The sequence below is a fragment of the Crocodylus siamensis genome, chromosome 12, assembly GCF_052110815.1.
Source record: "Crocodylus siamensis isolate JL-2025a chromosome 12, ASM5211081v1, whole genome shotgun sequence".
Taxonomy (NCBI): domain Eukaryota; kingdom Metazoa; phylum Chordata; order Crocodylia; family Crocodylidae; genus Crocodylus; species Crocodylus siamensis.
The window spans coordinates 25,786,280-25,808,916 of NC_143406.1; the positions used below are offsets into that span (position 1 = coordinate 25,786,280).

At 47.9% G+C, this 22,637-nt stretch overlaps 1 protein-coding gene across 1 annotated transcript; it reads right to left on the minus strand.

The window, feature by feature from the left end:
• Positions 1–12,837: 12,837 nt before the first annotated feature.
• On the minus strand, positions 12,838–21,450 carry LOC149854816 (transmembrane protein 100-like). The gene has a single exon (XM_090024504.1). The coding sequence runs from the start codon at positions 21,310–21,312 to the stop codon at positions 20,941–20,943; it is 372 nt and encodes a 123-aa protein (XP_089880630.1). The 5' UTR covers positions 21,313–21,450; the 3' UTR covers positions 12,838–20,940.
• Between the last annotated feature and the right edge of the window lie 1,187 nt (positions 21,451–22,637).

A 22,637-nucleotide genomic window follows, 5' to 3' on the forward strand; every position in this document is an offset into this window, starting at 1 on the left:
TGCGCCTACAGAAACAGAAAAGTAGGGCTGGAAGGGACCTCTGGAGGTCAGCTAGTCCAGTCCTCTGCTCAAGCCAGGAACATCCCTGTGCACAAATGTTTGCTCTTAAAAACTTCTGAAGATGGAGATTGCACAACTTCTCTAGGTAATCTGTTCCAGTGCTTAATCAGCCTCATAATGAGAAATTTCTTTCTAATATCCAATCTAAATTTCCCTTGCTGCAATTAAGACAATTATTTCTTGTCCTGTCCCCTGTGGCCCCAGAGAATAGTCATTTTGTTGTCACCTAATTGCTTTAATCGCAGCATTTTTTCTTACCTATAATTTGTTTTCTTTCACTGAATATAACTTATTAACTTCTTATTGAAAGCCTGTGTGTTAGCACTGCATTCTTGGCACCAGGTTTGATTTTTTTCTTTAGAGTCAGGAGAAAGCAATATTTGTGTATGAAAAGTAGAGTAAGGAATCACATGGACATTGCAACTGTATCTGGGACCTGCTGAATGTCCCTCTTTCACTTAGCATTCTAGTTTCTGCACAATACAGTCCATCTGCAGTTGTTAACTGGATGAGGTCAGTGAGGCAGCATCTCCCTACTTTAGCCAGGTTTTAGGCAGACCCTAGTCACAGAATGGGAAAACCCTAGAACCCAGACAAATGTTTATAGGAAACAGAGTACAGTCATTGTCTTGCAGAGTGCAGTGGGCTCTCTTGATAGAAATATGAACCTTTATAATGGATACACTCACTCAAGACCATTATCAGCACTCACAGCGACCAGTAGTACAAGGAGACCATGATGGGGTCTACGCAGACAATTCCCAGATACCAGACGCTCACTGGGCATGTCTGCACAAAACACTGACTGCACAGCAGCCGAAAAATACTGTGCAGTAGCATGTCACAGCATGGATAGTGCTAATACACTACTGTACACTATTAGGCAACTGCGGAGTAGCATCACCTAAAAGACGTTTGCCAGCACTACTGTGCAGTAACTCCAGTTACTGCACATTTATTTAGTACTTGCTAATACAAGTACTAAATAAATGCACACTAATGACTGTACAGTAGTATATTGTGTGAATGTACCCACTGTGTTCTACAGATGTGCTCTACAAGACAGAGAGAGGCCTTTGAATTTGCACACTGGTTGAGCTCCCTATTTCCCTGATTTACTCAGCGTTTCAGATGACCCAGGATGGGAGCTGGTGGGGAGACCCACACATCTGCACTAACAATACCAGCATTTCCCTTTGAAGGTGCTGAACTATCCAGCTGTAACTATATTTAGTCCAGAAAACAGAACTGAAACATGGCCCAAGGAGGGCAGTGATTGGGGAGGTGCACTAAAGCATCAGTTTGTGAAAGCAGTGATTCCTCTAAAGCATCAGTTTGTGGCTACTGTGTAGAGATGCCAGCTTAGATGGGCTGGTAATCTGATCTTCTCAGGCATGTGTCAATAAAGCTGGCAATGAGTATGGAGTGGGCATATTGCCATCCCTGCAGAGTTGCCATCAGCATTGATGGTGTCCCTATGCTGTAAGGTCCCTTCTGCTAGCTCCATTTCCCCTGTTGGGGCCATACATCGTCACCAGCTCTTGGCAGGAGCTCTCTTGGGAAGCTACAAGGCCATCTCAGCAGCACATGCTCTGTACCCATAGTGTTCACAATCCCCCCAAATCAAAGCAAAAACACTGAGAAAAAACCATGTGTCTCTAATGAAGGACCCCCTGCCAGCTTATGACTAAAATAACTGCTGATGCCCATCTGTTACTGCTCCAAAGCAGTGTTGCTCAGGAAGGTCCTCATCAGCGATGCTTACAAGGTATTTGATGTGGGGGATGGAGCCATCAGGAATGCACCTTGGTGAGAGCTCAGCCACAATCCTCTCCCATCACACTTTTCACCAGGGACTCATCATGTCACATGCCCAGGCCAGACTCAGCAGTCAGATCTGAATTTTCACGTGACTCATCAACAAATTAGATTTGTGACTATGACCAAGACACTCTTCTCCTGTTTGCCGCCTGGCTTCTGCATTGGTGATGAAAAGGATGTCAGCACTCAGCTCAGATAATACTGATGGTACTAGCAGGTACCAGAAAAGTGACGTGCTACTCACTGTGTCTCAGCATTACAGAAGGTCTAAGGCAATGATCCTCAACCAGGGTGCCTTGATATCCTTTCAAGAGTTCCCCATGGAGCTAAACAATGCTAGTTTGTTAGGTGTGCAAACATGATTCATAAGATAACCCCAGATATTTCAAATCGGAATCCAGAGTGAAAAACTGCTCTGATATCTTTGCACAGTCAAAAAACAAATGAAAACTGAGAGCTAGCATTTTCTGAGGGGTGCCTAAAATTTAAAAAGGAATGCCTTGAATCTAATGAGGGGTGCCTTGAACATAAAAAGGTTGAAAACCATTGATCTAAGAACTGAAGGGACCATGCATTTTCACTCCATTAGGGTGTTGGGCTAGATGACCACCGTCAGTTCCTTCCAACCCTATAGTGCCATGATCCCTCAGAGGGCAACAAGGATTTACAGTGCTACGCATGAACTCAGGAGATCTTGATTTGGTTCTTGGTTTTGTAGGTGATCTTAAGCAAATCTCTTAATGATTAGTGCCTCAGCTCCCCATCACTCAAATGGAGATAAGAATATTTCCTTTGTGTAGTTAAGGCTGCAAACTCTTTAAGAGAGAATATTCTGCTGACATCCATTGTTAGCAATGGGTTGGTTTCCAAGGGCTGACGAGGATTAGAAATGTAATGCATTTATGCATTTTAATGATGCTATTACTGCAGGAATAACGAGCCAATCTATTAAGACGCGCTCAGATTCCATGGTGACAAACGAGGTATTCGAGCTATAGCCCCATAAAGGAGGTGTTTGCAACCTGTATCAACAGCTGGGAGCTCTGAGTTTCTGGCATGCTCTCTGAAGTTGGTTTTTGTGTAGTAATAGGGTGAGTTGACTTTTCCCAATGTTACTTCAGGGGAGGATTAGCACCGGCTGAGCAATTTTTAATGGTGGCATGGACATGTCATAACCTAGGCATCGCTCAAACTGGAACTTGTATGAGCAGAGTTGTGCAGGGCTGTGTCCAAAACCTCTGTGAGAAATGAGACTGCTGTGCTTGCTGCTGCAATTCCTACAGCTGACCAAAGCTTTCTAGCTGGGGAAGAAGCATTACCAAGAGTGATCTTGGAAAACATCCTATGCCCCTCCAAGACTATCTATCTTCATGGACTTCAGAACTGAGTCGCTCCCAGTCTCACCAGTCTGGTAGGTCACAGCACGGCTTCCCAACTGCTAATATATGTAACCCAGGAGGTACTCCAAGAGGTACCCCCTCTCCAACTGAAGGGATCAAAGCAGGTGCACAAGCAGTGGGAGGTGTAGGGACTCTCCTCCCCTATAGAGCAGAGCCAGACCACCAATGGGGACTTAACCATATACCTTTTAATACTGGGAACGTAACAGGCATAAATCAGAGGGTATAGTGGACACTACAATGCCCCAAGGGGGCGGGATTCAACAAAGGTTAGACACTTAGAATCATTGACAAAACAGGGTTAACAAAATATAAAACACAAACAGCAGAACAAACAATACGGGTTGGTGAAATATACAAAGGGCACAAAATGCAAAATGTCAAATGACAAGGAAATATAGGGCCTTGGTACCTGAAGGGGGAAACACAACAGCCCTTTTCTACTGTAAGAAGATTTCCTTCTTGTTATCTCACTCACCCCAAATCACTTCAGCTAGGACTTGAACCCAGAGCTCCTATGTAGCAGGGAGGAATGCTGCCACACAGCCACCACTGATGATACTGCTTCAGCGTGCTAGGGATCTTGACCTTACTAGAGCCCCAGCCTCACATTGAGCTGTCTAGTCTCTGATTGGAGGAGCTGGAAGCAGAGCTGGGAACCCCTCAGGTCACTGCTCAGATCCTTCCAGGAGCGGGGGAGCCTCTCCTGCTGGCTGCAGCCTCTCCTTGGGGATCCTGGTGCCCAGTGGGGAGCCTCTCCTGCCAGCCACACACCATGCTGCTGAGGGTCCTGCTCTTTCAGGCTCTTCTGGGACACTGCTCCTGCCCCACTGGCTCAGCTCTTCCCAGCTCTGTAAAGCCCCTTCCTTGTTGTCCCTCACTGGTCTCTCCCCTGAGTCAGCCCACGCTGCCCCGTTTATCCCCCTCCAGGTGACCCAAGGGGCCAATCGGGACACAGGGGGGTGAGTCTCTGGGGCCTGATTGATGTGGAAAGGAAATCCCAAGTCCTCCAATCATCTTTTGCCCTTTCAAAATCCCTGGGCTAGGTCACTGCCAGCCAGCCCCTCACATATACTTCTCTGTATTTGTACCTGACGTTTTGGGGATTCCCTCAATCTGCAGCTACACTGAGCTCCCTTATGCTGTTATTGTGGGCTCTCTCCTATTCAGCTGAGTGGCTATAGAGGTGCACCTCCATTTGGCACAGGTACCAGACATGCACAGCAGCAAGGGAGGGGATTGGTACATGCAAGAACATAGTCTGGTACAGGATGCATCATAAATGACTTGTGCCTCCTGAGGCTGGGGGGCACAACAACCACCCGCAGGTGGTGGTGGCGGTGGGAGCATGGTGATGGCAAGTGGGGACTGTCCGCAGGCTGCTGTGGTGACATCAGCGGCAAGGGTGGGCTAAGCGGGGACTGCCCACAGGCTGCCGCAGCGGTGTCAGCAGCAAGGCGGGGGGTGAGCAGAGACTGCCTGCAGATGCTGGCATCAGCATTGACAGCAGCCAATCTTAGGGGGAGCACATGTCCCCCCAGTGCCACTACTTGTCAGCTATGGGATGCATTTCAGTTTGTTCCACTGGTTGAGCTGTCCATGTCCTGCACTGCCATACAGGATGTGGAGAGAGGGAGTTGTGCAGAGTGGATGCTGTGGATTTCCTAAGCTACCTTTACAGGCTGCTTCCCCCTCCCGCCCCCCCCCAAAGGCTGTTTGGTACAATGCAGAGCTGGAAAGGGAAATGAAGAGGGGAGAGTGCTCGAGGTTCCAATAGCTGAAATGCAGGAAAAAGAACAGGCTTACTTTATCAAAGCATGTTCATTATTCTGTCATGGGGAGAGGGCAATGTGACCCAATTTAAGCATTTTATTGCAAAAAACACAACTGTGAAGGTGTTTTCTAGTAGGTATTTTTTGGTAAGTGGTGCTAAGAGCACAGCTAGTTCATACTTCAGTTTGTCTGTCCTGCGCCAAGCCTGAAAAAACAACTCCCTCTGTCACACACCTTCCCACTAGGACACTGAAAAAAGTGATCTCAGGGCAAGAGTCTTTGCATTTCAATCCCCCACCTGATTCATCTGGATGGAGCAATCTAAAGGTATGAGTCACTAACACAAAAGGACCATCTAGAATTAAATCCAAGCTACAAATAATCTGTTGTACTATCGTGGAATCTGAAACAAACTGTTACAGAGTCCCCTCTCAACAGGAGAGCTAGGACGTCAGGCAGACATGAAAACTTTGGCATTATCTGAGATCTTCAAGAATGGAACACTTCCTTGGTCTCCTTAGCCTCAAGCTGATGTTTTCATCGACTCCTATTCCATCCTGTTTTAGGGCCTGAACAGCTAACATGTTTACACTAGCACAATTCCCATTACACCAGAATAAAAAATTAGTGGGCAGATGATACAACCCCCTGACTCAGGATAACTTTATTCAGTCTGGTCAAGAATTTCCCCTGAAAGAAGCAGTAGTTAAACTGCACCAGTGTAAGTTATACCAAGTAACCAGTGTGCACAGTTTAGATGTTATCTGTCCAGATTCACATCGGGATAGTCTTTTTCTAAAGGCAGCTAGGCTATTACCTGCTTCCCACCAACTAACTTGGAGGTATAGTTATGGACACCTAGGGCTAAATCCTATTTCACTAATTTCACTTTTATTTCACATTGTTTGGGATTCTCATTTCTGGTGTTCCCATTGAAGGTGGAAGTAAAAAAATGGAGAAAAAAATGGAGGATAAGGGCCCTCCCATCTTTAATGGCTAAGATACCTGATGTGGGAGCAGGAAACAAGGGTTTTTGGCCCTCTCACTGAGAAAGGTCTGAACATATGCTTACTGCTTCCTAGGAAAACACCAGCCCACAGCCTAGCGATTGGCCCAACCATTCTCTAGTCAACCGCATATAGTTTCTGCCCATTGCCAGCAGAGGCCCAGGCTAAGCCCCAGGGCCTCTTCATTCCAAGGCAGCATCTATCTCACCAATCTGTCTCTAGTACATTCTATCTCAGGGGTGGGAAAAATATGGCTCACAAGCCAGATCCAGCCCACCAGGCTATTCTATCCAGGACATGGGGCCCCTAAAAAAGTAGTAAATTAATATTTGCTCCTGGCTGCCTGTCGTACCTGACAAGAGCAAGGGGCAGCAGGACCCAGGGGAAGTCCTCGGCAGAACTGAGCAGCCCAGGCCTGTCCCAACCCCAGCCATTTCACTCTCTTCCTGCCCCAGCCCTCCTTCAGCACCACGTGGCTCCCGGCTGCGTTGCCAGACCAGAGAGCACGGGGCCCTGCTGATACATGTGTGTATGCAGGCAGAGGAAATCCGTGAGTATGTGTGGGTGTGCAGGCAGAGGCAGTGTGTATGTCTGTGTGTGTTCATAGGGTGAGTCCTACATTTAGACTCTGCCACACACATGCACCTACACCCCGCTCACGCTGCCAAATACACAGACCCCTACACCCGCACCCCCTCATACATCCCACCCACCCTTCCTCCACAAACCCCGTACCCACCCACACCCCACAAACCTATATGCACCCCCCCATGATATAGAAGAGGAAGACCTCATTTTAAGCTGTTGTGCAATCACCTCTATGTACACTACAAACACATGTAAACAAAAATTTATTTTTAAATCAAATTAATGAATGCTGTAGATGTTTGCTTTTTAGAATATAATTTGGGGGGTTTTTTGGTTTCAAGATGGCAAAACCCCTTCCTGAAAGGAGTACTTCTGGGGGCAAAGGGAGGGACTTTGGGTGGCAAAGGCCAGGAGTTAGAGGACGGGACTTCCAGTCACAAGATGGAGACCAGGGCGTAGAACACCTATCATGGGGCGGGTTACCCATGAGGCCCTTGACAGCTTGCTAAAACTTGGCAAGCGGCCCTCCGCTTGGAATAATTGCCTGCGCCTGCCCTAGCTTCTTCTCTTCCTTCTGATCCCTAGGACATACATTAGGGCTGTGCAAAACAGCACCGTTGCATTTTGACTTCTGTTTCACCATTTTGAAGGGACAGTTGCACTGTTTTGAAGCACTGTTTCATTTCATTTAGTCAAAACTGTTTTGCTGTTTCAACGCGGTTCAACTTTTCGCCCATAGGCTATAATAGAGAATCACAAAAATGCCTATAACTTTGCCATTTCTTGCCTGATGTGGATGAAAATTGAAGGGATGGCAGCCACTTCTGGGGGCATGAAGCCTGCCAAAGGTCAAGGAGATAGGTGCAGGAGTTTTTGTGAAAATGCACCTCAAACTGTTCAAAGCAAAACTAGTATCACTTGCCAGCAGCGGCAGCATGGTATCGCCCCACATGCCAATCTGGGGGCCAGCTCCCCCCAGGAGGTGTCTGGCATAGCCCTGCAGCCCTCCCAGGGGGTGCAAGCCCCAGATCTGCAGGCAAAATGACAGCAGGCTGCTGCTGCCGGCTGGGGCCAGCACAAGCACTGGGTTCTTCCTGGCGCTCGGCACAGGCTGCATCAGGCAGAATCGGGTGCAGGCACTGGCCCCCACCAGCAGTAGCAGCATGCTATCATCTGCATGCTCCGCAGCTAGTGAGTGTGTAACTTTAAACAAAAAAAAAAAACCCTGCACTCACCAGTTCTGGCAGTGGCAATTGGTACCTCTCAGGGCTCGTGGCAGAGCATCCCCGCACAGTGAGTGGCAGCAGGGCTCGCTCCCCTGTACCTAGCACCTGTGCAGCAGCTGCACCACGGTGTGGGTGCAGTGCAGCTTGGCAGGGTGCTGTGCATTGTCCATGAGCTGGGGCAGATCCACCTGTTACTCAGAGCTCCCAGTTCAATTCCCCAGCTCTCTGATCATTCTCCCAGCTCTTCCGGGGGGGGCACAGACCCCTGGATCTGTGCATGGGTTTTCAGCAGGCTGCTGCTGCTGGCTCAGAAAATAGTCTGCGCCCCCTGGGAAGAGCTAGAGGAAGTGATTATGGAGCTGGGAGCAGTGGCAACACATAGGGGGTACACGTGCACCCCACGAGAGTGCTGATGCATGCCCTGTCAAGCCACGCTCCTCACTTAGGTGATGGGTGGGGGGCAAGCAGGAGTGCCAGTGCCCCCACTGTGACTGCCCGCCAGAATGAAGTGCTGCCTCCAACCCAGCCCCTGGTTCAATTCCCCAGCTGTCTGACCACTTCCCTCAGTTCTCTGATCATTCCCCTAGCTCCTCCTGGGGGGCATGGGCCCCTGGATCTGCATGCTGGGTTTCAGCAAGCTGCCGCTGCAGGCTGAAGCCAGTGGCAACACCACAGTCTTCCTGGTGCTTGGTGCAGGGTGCACCAAGCAGCTGCCACTGGCCCAAGCCTTCAGCAGCAACCTGCTGAAACCCCATGTGCAGATCAGGGGCCCACGCCCCCCAGGAAGAGCTGGAGGAAGCGATCAGAGAGCTGGGGAATTGAACCGGGAGCTAGATGCCAATATCAGAGCAGTCCTTCCCCACTCTTCCCTCTTCCTCTCCTTGGTTTCTGTTAGTTGCAAGCAAGCCCAGCTTTGAAACGTTTAGAAACTTTTGAAATGTTTCAAGTGACCTCATTTCGTTTTGAAGCTGTTTTGAAGCCGTTCGTTTCCTTTCGATTTCACCATTTCAAGCTTGAAATCCATTGAAGCAGCTTTGAAATGAAATACCTGTTGAAATTTCGCACAGCCCTAACACACATGCCTGGACAATCCTATTCTACACTGGTGTTATACAAGCAGAGTGCAGCCTCCTGAGCATGCTCAGAAGGGAAGTGTAGGGCAAGCATAACTACCTGGAATCCAAAGCGTCTCCAAGTGCTAAAAGCTGCAGGTACACGGCTCCCTAAGTGCCACTTAGGTACATCATGTGAGATAGGATTTAGTACCTATTCTGCACATCTACCATGGGATAACTGCTTGGCTGTCTGTCCCTGATCGTGCTTTCGCTGATGCTGTGGACATCGTCAAGATAGATAGTTTGAAATGTCTCCATGTGATGGCTTCCTGTTTTCTAACTATTGGCAAATGGGGTAAAATGGGAAAGGTGAAAAGTAGGGAGGAGATGGGTTGAGCTGGAAAGTACAAGGGAAGGTAGAGGTAGAGGATGAGAGTAATTGGGAACAAGGTAGCCAGTTGCAGGCTTATACTCTCCAGCCTAGAATGGAAAAGACCACAAAACAAGCACAGATCATTTCCCTTGTAGCACTGTTAGAACAGGATGGGGCTCACCTCCCCATTCTGCTGGTGACTGCTGGCAAAGGATACTCCTGGGGTACACAGTGCCTTGTATTATCCCCCTCACATGATCTGCCTGGCTGCCCCTCTCTAAAAGACTGGGGAGATTTTGTTATGCCATGACCAGGAACTGAATCCCCAGTCAGGCTAAAGCAGAAGGCAGGATAGGGTACTGCTCCCTAGTCAGGATACAGACAAGAAACCAAGATAGAGGGATCACAGTCGTGTTTGTGGGGGGGGTGCTAACCTTCAGGGGGCACAGGTGATGAGACACAAGTTGGATGCTTGCTGATGTGTTCTGTACACAAAGAAACAGGAAAATAAACAACACAAGCAGGCATGAAGTCAGCTCAGTGGCACATGTCTGGAAATGTTATTAAATACATTAGCTCTTGGGTGGTTAAACAGGAAGCACAGCTGCCAGCCAGACCACAGGACACACATCCTTTTGCAAGCCCCATTTGTATTCAGACCAAGAGAACTTGGGGTAACCCTTTACCTGCCAGCAAGCACCTATTATATTCCAGATGCGAATCTCCTTTACTCACTGATATAAGCAGCATGCATGTTTACTGGTGGGCCCTATAGTGAGGGGGGACTTCAGAAATTGCATGGGAAGAGCAGTGATCCATGGGTGGAAAACTGAATAGCTGTGACATCTCCTGTAGACCTCCCCATGCTCACACTGATTCTCAGGTGTGCTATCCATGCTTGAGTACCAGGGGTGGAACAGTGAGTGTTCACTCCACCTCAGCATTTGGGAGGGGGGGTGACATGCTCAAAGGATTGCATGCAAGACTGGATTATATAACCAAGGCACTGGTTTAATTAAAACTCAGTACAGCCCTGTGCTAGCCTGATGCTAAGACAGAACATTCCTGCTGCTGCTCTACCAGGCTAGATATTGCAGATGAAGCTGGATAGACTGAGACTGATGGGAGAAGACATGGGCTGAGGATTTTGATCAGATGGATACCAGGACACCTGCACAGGCAAGAAGCTACACAGAGTCCAGGTTTCTGGACTAAGTAAATTCTTATTTTAGCAAGCCTCTCAATAAACTCATGCTACCCAGCACATACAGCTGGCTCTTCCTTTCTAGTAACTTCTGATTTCCTGGTGGGTTTTCACATACATATCTCAGAGAGCTTTCAAAACATTACCTTCTTGAGTGAAGTCATCTTCACAGAACTCAGTGTAAGGCATGTTATTCACCCATTTCTACACCCAGGAAAACTGACATGAACAGATGTGAAGGCACTTGTTAAGATCAGTGACAATCTAGTAACATCATGTCTTAAAGGCCTGCTCTATCCAGTACACCAGCAGTTGTCAGCTGGGGGTATGTGTACCCGTGGGGGTCCTTAGAAAGGTGCTAGGGGGTACATGAAGGTAGGTGGGAATGGAGCACCACCACCCACCATCCCGCACCACTGCCTCTCAGGAGCAGGGCCAGGTGGGGGGCAGCAGCTCCTCTCTGTGGGCTGCACAGGCACTGCCCGGCCAGCTGGATGCAGGGGGTGGGGAAAAGGAGCTCGCACACGGTGGCCACCACCACCACATGCAAGCCCCCCCCCAGAACCCTCTCCGCATCCAGCCTTCGCCCCCCCTGCTCTGTGTCCAGCTGCTGCCACTAGAAGGGGGTACACTCCTTAAAAAACATTGAAAACCCCTGCAGTAGACCAACCTTTTTATGGCAGCATAGAATCAGAAAGTTAGGGTTGGAAGGGACCTCAGGAGGTCAATCTAGTCCAACCCCCTGCTCAAAGCAGGACCATCCCCAACTAGATCATACCAGCCAAAGTTTTGTCTAGCCAGGTTTTGAAAACCTCCAAGCATGTGACAAATTAGTTTTGCACTCTTCCCCAAGTGCACTCTGATCCCCTTCCCCTATCTGATCTGCTGCTCTGCTTTCTGTATCTGTCCTTGTGCTCCCTGCCTAATCTGCTGCTTTGCTTTCTGCTTCCTGCCCTACCTGCCATTGTGCTGCCTGTCCCCTCCTTGATCTGTCATGTGCCACACACAGAGGCTGCCCATGGCACGGGGACACCCATGCTGCAGGTTGGCCACCCCTGCAATAGACCATACTCTAATGTACTCCTAGCCATTGCATTAGATCAGAAACCCCCTCCCTCCTAGATGGAGCAGGCTCTCTTATGACTGGGTTCCTTACTCAGAGATGTGGGAGTGAAACTCAACCTAAGGAAGGCTGAAGCATTGTGCTGTTTGAAGGGGAACTCTATTCATCAGCATGTTACCTAGTTAAACATAACACATGTTGTTCCTTTAGAGAGAGACCTGAGTCATGGAATCTGGATCCAGTGTCAGAACATCCTACAGGGATGGTCAGAGCTTGCTAGGGGCTGTCTCTGCCTATGTCTACTGATATCCCTGTAAGAATGTGTCCTGCTCTAAAAGCTTCAGGTAGGCATATCCTCTAATTGCATGAGTTTAGGAAGACTCTTTCTGTAGGAGTAGCTTCTTCTGGAACTGCTCATGGTGAGGTTTCCTTGAAGCTTCTGACATCCCCAAGCTTGGGGAGACCAGACTAAAACATCCATTGCTCTTAACCCCAGGGGAAAATTCCTGTATTTCTATTGCTGTGCCCCCAATGTCCACTTAGTGACATTTCACCTCAATGTCAGCCATTCAAACCCTTCCACTCCGATTACTCCCAACACTTTTCCATTCAGCAGAGTTTTTTTCACACTGCAAAAATGGGACATTCTCTTTTTACAGGCCCCACATTTGGCACAAAGGAGGAGGTTAGAAACTTGACATAACTTTTTGCTACCAGCAGTGATGGTCTAAGTGGAAACATAATATGGAGAGCAGGTTAAGCAGTGCAGCCTAACAGCCTAGAAATTACTCTTCTTTTATTCTTGGAAGTTTTTTAAAATTAGCCAGTCAGTTAATTTCCCTACCCTCAGCATGGACAAGCAATGATTCTTTCATTAGAATGTAAAAAGCAGTGATGGGTGAAGCTCAGCAGAAATGGTGGTAGGCAATAGGCACTGCTCAGATTTTAATTTAGATTCTTTGAAGACCCTGACTGTGACAATCTGGAGTATAAATCCTGCAAGACAATGGATTTTCTGATACGTTTGCTCATGGTGTTTTGGCATTTCCAGGCCCAGCTCACACCTGGAGATGAACAGATGCAGCAAAAATGTATTTTTAAAACTGCATTGTCCTATTTGGGGAGTTTGAAAATGTGCTGTCTGCAGTGGCAGGTATAGATATAACTGGAAATTTCCTGCAAAGCTCTCTCCCCCTTACCCTCCACCCCCACCCCCCAATCATTCATCCAAGCAAAAGCTTTGGGCTGAAATCTACTCTTTTCTGTGCAGAGCAGCCTTCAGGAGGGAGATTAATGAGTGAAGGATAAAAAATTCAGTTCATCAAGCTGTGGGCAAGGCCAAGTTTTTCTGATGCAGCCTCTGCAGAGTTGCTGTACCAGCCTACAAGCAAACATAGCTGCCAGCACTGGAGCCAGTGGCTCCATGAGAATCTGGGTGATTTGACCCTGAGCAATCAGAGGAGCTACATACAGCTGTCAACGGTAAACCAACCAGAGTTCTGCCTGGAGAGAGATGAGGGCAGAACCAATCTTCTCTTACCGCATCAGAGCCTGCTGTAGTTCAACTCAAGGTTGAGGTGAAAACTTGCCCACCTTCCATCTCATCCCACACACAGCCAGCCCAAATACTGCTCTCATCTGGCAACACGGATGAGATCACCAGGGAAGGCTTCATGGAAGGATTTTCACATCCTTTCAGAAGAGAGACTACCAGCCCCCAGTGACCCTTTGCCCTGTCAAAGGACCTAGAGGCAGTGATGTTATTTGTGTCCCTGTCATGGGAACAAGCGAAGCCAGAGGCTTGGAGCCCTGCCACTGTGTGGTTAACATGTTGCCAAATAGGCAGTGGCTGTGTGCAACTTAAGGAGACAGAAGAGAACAGTGCCTTTTTCCTGAACAGCAAATGGAGTCCCAAGGCCTTGCATCTCTGGTATCTCCTTCCACAAGGGTATTCTTTCCACTTTTGGAATGCTACACTTGTCTGGCAGGTCAGTGCTTGGACCTGAACCCATACATGTGAATGTGTATGAATGTACATGCATGTCCCAGCATATGTGCAGGAACTGTGCTGCACCACAGCTGCACATTCCCTGGAATAAAAGCAGGACCCACCTGCTGGTATCTCTGAGGCATGCTGGATCTATAAAATATCTCCTGCTCAGACAAGAGATGTGTTCAGCAAGCACAGAGCTGGCAGGTGTGAAATAAACTTGTTGAGCTCAGAATAAAGGAGATGTTAAGGAGACAGCTGAATGCAGAAATGCTCTGATGGGGCTCAGGCTGATGCTTCATAGATTATAAGGTTGAATTAGAAGAGTGCTAAAGATGTGTGGGAGGCCCTGAAAGATCTGACAGTGCTCTTTAATCGGGGAGAGGCTAAACCCAGCCTTCTCTACCACAATGTATCACCCTCATTACTGAGCCAAGTTGTAGGACAGTTGTAGGGCAGTGTGTTTATGCTCACTGTGCAGGTGGGGAATCTGAGGCATATGGAGACAAGTAAATCATATAGCATATGTATGGCAGACAGGGTCAGAGCCTGGTGTCCTAGGCTGTACTTCCAAACAACCAGACCTCAGATCTTCTTAAGTGGCTTTAATTCAATTGGCTTTAATTCAATTATCAGAGGGCAGATGTAGCACCTTGGAGGAAGGATGGCTGCTGCCATCCCACAGAAACTCCTCAGCAAGGAAAGGCAAAAGTCAGGAGGTCAGAGCTACCTGTGATATGTGAGAAACAAGGTGGGTGTCTGGCTCTCTGTGTCGCTCGCTCTCTCAAGGTAAGAGCAGCCACCGAGGTCATTTAAGAACACCGGCACAGAATGCTTGCACTGAGTGGCACGTGGACAATGGGCTCAGTCTCCCCCCGTGGGGTACGTTACAGAATACGCAGCCCAGCTGTTTCTGTATTAAACTGGAGACTGCTATTATCCATTATACTATCAAGAAGCTTGTATTATTATTCCATCAGTCTGTTTCCTCCTGCTACGGGCAGAGTTCAGTCAAGACTTCATCAGATCTTGGTTTGAATTCAAAAGATAATGGTCCATGTCTCAGGTATTTATATGATTTCCAACTCTGTATCTGAGCATCTGACACTCTTTAATATAGATGTCCTCACAAAACCTTAATAAAGCATTATTCTTCTTGGGGAAAAGAGGGATAGGGGAACTATGCAAGTTGTCCAGTGTCACATGGGAAGTCAGTGATGGAACAGGGACCTGAACCAGTTCTCTTGAAGGTGGTTCAAGCAAATCACCTTAGCCACAAAAGCACCTTTCCTCACTAAATAATTATCAGGTGTTTAGGGTGAACTGAGCAATTTGAGTGCCTGCTAGTCAGCAAAGAGGAGAACAGGATTCATGAGATCTCAGCACCTTGATTCTTACCATGTTGTGCATTGGTAGGGCATGTTCAAAGTCCCTGTGTTGCACAGGATGGATGGAAGGGACAAAGCAGAAAGGAAACAGCCTTATCATGAGCTTAATGACTTAAATTTTTAAAATATCTATTTAAGTTCTGTTTATCTAGAAATGTTTATTATCCCAGGCTGTGATAAAACACCTGGAATTAATGCGATAAAACACATGGATTAGAATCCTTTATAATCTCTGCCCAGGCAGCCACTTATGGCTCACAAAATGAGGCTGACTGACTGTTTTAGCTGTATAAGACTTCCAGATGGAGGGGTAAAATTCCACATTTTCACCAACAATGGTGACAAAACACACCAGCCCATCCCCCAGCAGTCTTAGTAACAAATATCAATCTATATTGAAAGAGCTGGCCCCTAGCTATGCATCTGACAGCAGCTGGTGACATTATTCCTGGTAGAGAGATGGTGGGGGGGCACACACGCACATGCTTACAGCCAAGATGTAGGAAAAGGGAAGGGATTCACACAGGCTGAAGGCTGCAGGGCCAATCCTGTAAAAGGACAGGCATGGGAGGCTTCAGAAAGATTTTCCCAAATCACACAGAGGAGCAGACTGAGACAACCATGGACTCTGGCCATCTAGGCATCTGTGCTGTGACTGGCAGGGATTGGGGATGATAGGCAAGTATGCACTGAGCATGGAGTTCTTTTTGGTCAGCTAAATGTGAACCATCTGGCTCCATCCTCTCCTATTTCCCAAGCAAAGCATCTCTAGAGTGTGAGTGACAACAGGCTAGATCATTCAGGCTGGCTCATGGAGACCAGTCCCACTCTGAGCAAGGGGCAGCTATGACATTATTCACTGTCCAGGTCCAGAAATGAAAGAAAGACCTGTCCAGGTCATTTCTTTCCTGAAGATTGAAAGACATAAGAACTTACTGTCCCTAGTCACATACTACTGCAGCCAGGGCATATAAATCAGTGCATGAGAGAAGAGGTAAAGTTTTTCTACAGTATTTTCCAAATGTCTTCCCTGCCAGCATATCCCACTAGTCAAACCCTGTGAAATAGCTGCCAGAGTTCAGGTGAATAAAACCACTGCAGACAGCAGAGAGGAAATATTTGTCTTTATACTGAAATTAAATGCCAGTGACGCTTTTCTGAAAAAACAACAGAATATAGAAATATGTATGGTATGTAGATACCAGAGGCTGGTATGGGTCAAGGCGTGTTCTTTCTCTCCAGGAACAGTTCCACTTCACCAGGTAAATGATACCTTACTTAGATTCTTCCAAGACAATCTGTTTTCCTTAGTGGAAAGAGAGAGGAAATTCAGCTCTAGGGAGCCATATTTTAAAATCATAAAGGGAGTGACATAAAAAGGACGAAAGTGAGCAATTTCATACTCAACCAGTCTCTGAGTGCATGGAATCCTTCAAAACAAATTCCATTTAGAAACAGTTCTGCTCACAGAACCTCCCCTCTCTGCACTTTCTATATTCCTTTTCAATTCCCAAAGACACTCCAGGCAAAATGGATCTTCCAATGCTTGCAAGTTCATTTCCTACTATACAGTTTATTCAACATGCAGTCAGGCCAGTAAACAAGCTCATGCTCCTCCTCAAATCCCAGGAGGATCTGGATGTTTCTAGTGAAATGATCAGCAGCAAAATAATGAGCAATGTTACCATTTAAATTGCCATCCTGAGGCTCTGGCATTAATGCCAAGTAAGACAAATGGGAGCAGTCATTGTCGCTCATACAACCCTTGGCTGGATTGTATTCAGAGGGTTTCCTTTGCAGCAAGAAAAGTAACGAGACTGAACTTTTTAAAAAGAAAGCTCTACTTTGGCAGGATTTGAAACACTGGGTGGGACTGGTTCAGTCCAAGGAAGGGTTTCATATGGCTGGTGACAGAAAATCAAAACATGACAGATGACTTTGAGCAAGGGGGATAAAGGGCAAGAGCAGATGAACTTGTGAACACCAGTGATGCTATTTACTAAAATATCTTTTGCTATAAAGAGTAAGTGAAAATAATAATATTGAGCATGTCCCAAGAACTTTCCATTCTCAAAGTACTAATTGTAGCCTACTAGCATGTGAAAAAAATGCCTGATACAGAAATAGAAATGCATCTAAACAGAATATGTCAAGTGGCTGCCACTCAACTGACTTCCTCATTTAATAAAATCCTTCTTTGGAACTTTTCTATAGGGGTACCAGAAGCCCTTTGGGGCTGACACTTCAATCCCTGTGCATAGGCACACATGCACAGGGGTGTGGAGGAAAGAGTGCTCTAGCAGGTGTCCCTTACAGAAGTGGATAAGCTTGATGCCTGGTGTTATACACCCCAGCTGCTGCATTACCTAGGTAAAAGGAAGGCTGAGTATCAACCTTGCTATCCCTTACCTTGCATTAGTTTATGGCAGAAGATCCTTGGTTTTGCTTTCAAACATTTTTGTATTTCTTTTAGGTTAGTTTTAAGAGCTGGAATCCAGCTGGAATAGATCGGGGAAGGGATATTACTGAAGCTGCATGATTTGGGATCTCCCTGAACTGGAAGGAGCAGAGAGAGCTGATGCACACATGGAGCATCACTGTTCCCTTCCTCTCCATTCAAAGTATGGTGAGAAGGGGAGAACATTTCTGTGCTAGCATTAAGGCCCCTGCTATACATTACAGGTATTATGCAATTAATGGGCTAAACATGCAATAAATGTAGACGGGCCACACATACAAAGTAAGACTGACCACAAGTACAAAGTAATTATCACACAATTAGCTGGTTAACTGCGCAATAAATTTAAACCAAAGTAATTAGCACATGATAAAATTGACTATCCAGCTATAAAAACAGCAACCAGTTATAAAGTTCATGCTTGAATGTGTGTAATCAACTCTAGCTGCTTTCTATCCAGCTTTAATTTGAACATCATTCTAGCAGGACCTTTAGCCACACAACCTAAATACCTCCCAGGCACCTGAGCACAGGAGTGCCAGCCTTGCACACTGTTCCAGTTTGTAAGGAAGCTGCTTCAAACTCTTGTCTCACAAGCTCCAGTAAGGGTTAGAGCACTACACACCAATGAAGTGGAGGCAGCAGGCACTGGAAGGTACAGTCAAGGCCTTAATTCTGTGAAACCGGTGCAGTTGCTTCAGACAATTGGAAACTACACATGGGGCTGGAGGCCAGAAACGTGCCTGGTAAGAATCCTTGAGGCACTGATGTCTGGGCAATTTCAGCAGCTCATTTCCCTAATAAAGCTTGATCCGGCCTGTACCATGTTACCTGCTTGCCTGTTAGCTCATGGGAATGAAGCACAATCAGGGACAGCCCTGAACCAGCATCTAGGTGGCCCAAACTCAGTGGGCTTGTGGACCCAAGCTGTGCAGCTTAGGCTGTTCTCCAGGACAGGGCTCAGACTGGGCCCGCAGATAGAAATGCCCTCAAACAGAGAATGCCCAGATCCAGATATACATGCTGCTGCTCACCCCCATCTCTAGGATATGGCCTATGAGATCCAGGAATATCAGCAGACCAGACTGGGTTTATGCACATAACCTGCAAGCCCAGGAAAGGCGGGGATTTCATGAGGGCTATTTGATTACAGTGCCCAAAAATAGAAAGAAACCAGATGTACCCTGATGAGCTTAATTATAGAAAGCCAGGTACTACTGTTCATTAGCTACTGGAGGTAACCAGGCTGGAAGAGGTTAACCCAGCTGATGCCCCCTCCCTTTCCACATACAACTGACTTCCTAAAATCCACAATCTCCCTCTCTACTCTTGCAGAAGAGGTCTGCTTTCCTCCCATTCCCAACCCTATCCCCTTGCCCGCACTGCATGACCAGAGGCAACAGCTCTGCAAAGGGGTTGCCAGGAGCACATGCTAGTTAGATAACAAAGCACCAGAACTTGGCTGAAGACTTGTAAGGAGAAGGCAGGGGAGGCCACCAGTCCTCTCCTCCAACTCTCCACTCAGCTCAGTCTCTCCTGAGCCATGGCTGTTATTTTTCCAACCTCTTCTCCTTATTTGTTTGATTTATCCTCCTTTTTGTTGTGGGTGGAAAGACTCCAGCTCCGGAGAAGCCAGGAGAGCTGCTGCCTTCTGTAGCTCCTGGCACGTCTCTGTAGTGAGGGAGTCCAGCAGAGAGCTGTTTGTGAGAGGCTCTTCTCTGGGGCTGGTGGGAGAGGATGTGGGGCAGGGAGGGGACGCCCTCTACAAGGGAAGCAGAAAAGCAGTGAATGCTGGGGTCTGGTTACAGTCTCTGGTGAGACCCTCCCTCAAAGACGTTGCTTGAGAGGAAGGTAAGGATACTGGCATGGGGCAGAAGGTGCCTCTCCTGGCCTGCTCAAGGCACTCTTGTATCAAGCTGGTTTTACAGAGCTGAGGCCTAAGCTCAAGGTATAGAGCTGCGACCTGGCTGCTGTTCCTTCCACTTAAACAAGGTTTTGGCTGCAAATGCAGCCCCAGCCCAGCTGTTATTCTGCACCAGCAGGGCCAGCATCACATGTACACTTGCTTTTCTGCTTTCTGAGGGTCTACTTCTGAACACACTAGCAGATGCTCTCTTCTTCCTGCGTATTCTCACATTTTTAGCTCCTGGAGTCAGTCAGAGTCCTGTCCCCACCGCCCTGTCTCCTGGGTTTCTATCCAGGGTGATCTCACCTTTTCCTGGACTTGTTTATCCATGCAGCTATCAAACAGTTCGTGTATTCTGCCTGCAGCTTGCTTGGCTCAACAGAAGCCCATCTGGAGATACCTGGTGCAAAGTACAGGCCCATTACCCATGGCAGGAGATGGAGTGCTTTTAAGCCTTCTCTGCCCACTGAGCTGTGCTCTGCACTAAACAGCAGGCCAGCTTAATACCTTTTCCTGCCTTCTCTGTGCCAAGCTGCAGGTCTGATAGGAAGGCGTCCTATCCTGAGACTTTCTAATGCCACCTGTATGCCACACTATGCTCTTTTCCAGAAAGGTGCATCAGCCTCTCTTCTCTGAGCCAAACCAGGCTCAGCACTTCCCACTGATACCATAAGTTTCAACTCGTTTTCCAACCTCCCACCAAGCCAAGTCAGAAATGCTCCTGTTTTGCACCAGCTCTTTATCCCGCAGAGGGCCTCTGCCCTTTTCTGAGTGAATGCTTTCCTCCTCCTTGCCTCTGCTAAGGCAGGGGGAGGGGGAAGTATCAGATTTTCTTGTGAACTCCTCACACTGAAAACATTTGCTGTGAAATTACCAGCTAGGACCTTTTTCCTGTGATGCAGTGGCCCTCTTGGAGAAAGGGGCTGAAGGAACTGGCAATTTCTTCTGAAGCTATTTAGGACATTTCCAGTCCCTTTCTGAGCCGCTCTCAGAAATTCCCCCTCCCCCAGACACAAAGGCAGACAGAGACACATTGTTCACTAGTTCAGAAACTTAGCCCAGGCTCAGCAGCATCTTCGGAAGTTTCGGATGAATGGAAACAAGTTTTCCTGCAAGTATCAGATCTCTGGGGCCACGCCACGATTCTCAACTTGTGATAAAGCTGAACTCTAGAAGTGTTGTGCATGGACCTGGAGCCAGGGCGGAGGGTGATGCAGAGAAAAAACATCTCTTTCCCTTCATTTTCTCTGGTACCTTCTTACAACCAGCTGTAGCACTTTTCCACAGGGATGGATGATTGCTGGAAGTGAGCTTAGAAATCTCACTACGGAGAAATCCTTGGGGAGTCGTGAGTCGGCTGCATGGTGAGCTGTACTTCCCGCCTGCTCACAGAGTTGACTTTTAACCCTTTATAGTGAGGAGAGATGTGCTTGCTGCTGGCTCAGTCATGGCTCAGCGAGATGGTAAAACAAGGGCAAGCTGACCCCAGGTGGGATCCAGCCATCCTCTGGTCTTCAGTGCTGGTGTTGCCCACAAAGCACTCCCCCTCCACCATGTGGCACAGGACAAAGGGGAAAGTCATAAGCATAGGTCTGCTCATTGGAGTTCTGATTGCCATAAGGCCCACATCATAGTGCTCCCTGCTCTAAGGATACAGGCTCCTCTTGCTTCCTTTTCCTCTGCCTCTCTCGCTTGGCCCGCCAGCAGATGTAGGCAGCCACTAGTAGGCCCACGCCAAAGATCAAGGTGGCCACTGAGACCACCTTGGCAATGTCCATCTGTGGCCCATTGATGGTGAAGGTGATGCAGGTTGCTGCTATGCCAATGACCAGGGAGACGATGCCAAAAGGAAAGATGCATCGGTACCAGGATTTCTCAGTCCCTCCTGTAGCCAGCGCCAGCTTGTTAAGGGTAGCTGTGGAGTCCGTGGTCGTGGTCAGAGGCAGCCCTGGTTTCCCTCCTTGGAGGCAAGTGAGTGAGTTGGACTTGCAGCCCATCATACTGGCAAGAAAAGCAAAAACAATCCAAACAATGCTAGGGAGGCTTGGCCGTGGTCAGCCCTCACATCACACTGCTGTCTTCGCTGTGAGTATAAGAAAGCAGAAGAGGTCCTACATGATGTGGCTTTGTCTTGCAGCTTGGTGTTTCTGTCCCTCGGACAGCTGGCTGCCTTTTGCTTTCTGCTCCCTGCTTGGGCTTGCTGACTCTTTTGCTGTTGCACTGAGTGGGGATTGGCTGGTGGGTGAAGTGATATCATGCCTGTGGGAGGGAGCCACTGCAGGCACCAAGGCTGTTAACTCTTTCAGAGGTCCGGCCAAGCGCTTGCTTGGAGCCCCATCAGGAAAGGCTTTGCAGGTGAGTTTTCACTGTTCTGTCTTGCTTTCACCTCTCTAATGCTTAGTAAGCGAAGGGCAACAGCCTCTTCTAGCAAGGGAACAGGAAGGGATCAGTGCCTGCTGTTTTAAACATGCAAGAGGGAAGTGTGGCATTCTTTCTGCTGGGTGTTGACAGGAAGCTGCTTCACACTTGAGGAGTTTGAGGATTAGCACAGCCAGCCCAGCCTTCAATGTGGGAACTAGTGTTCACCATCAGTCTTAAATCCCTCCCCTTTCAAAATCAGTAGCCCCATGCCCTTGAGCCAGGGCAGCAGCATACAACCAGTTGGCACTGGTGCTGGCACTGTTCAAAGTAAGCAAGTCTGCAGGTTAAGACCAAAGTACCTGGCAGGAGTAATCTCAGCCAGTCCCCACGGGATGTCTGTCAGCATCACAAGTCTAGCACCATGCCCTGGGACTGGGGTGGGCCAGGAAAAGGAGACCTAGAACTAAGATACCTTAGCAGGATGAGGGTTGGGAGAGCTGCATGAAGAGAAATCAGGACTGGAAAAGCAGGGGATGCAGGTGGCAAGAACAGGTGCACTGGAAGAGAAGAAAATGGAGAATGAGAGGGGAGGTAGGGGGGAGTTTCAAGTAAAGTGTGAGATGGTGGGAAACAGGACTTTGCACCCAGCTGAGTCTAAGGACTGCAGCTCTGGGGAGCATGCTCCAAGCACAGAGCTTCCTTAAACACCTTTGTATTCCAGCCATACTTCAATGATTCTGTCTCTGAGCCCTGTGCAGGGAGGGGGTGAAATCACTTCAGAACAGAGGCCACCTACACTCTCTCACAAACCCTTTCTGATCAGATTGGCAGGGGCAGTGCTGCTTCCACAGGCAAGGTATTCCCTCCATAGAGTATTTTTTCTGAATGGATTAGAGATGCATTGGGACTGGAGCTGGGATGAGCAGAGAAAAGCCTGCTATGTCTTCTCTCATCTGTTTCTCCT

Coding starts and splice junctions, on each gene's coding strand:
- LOC149854816 (XM_090024504.1), bottom strand. CDS start 21,312: ATGATGGGCTGCAAGTCCAACTCACTCACTTGCCTCCAAGGAGGGAAA.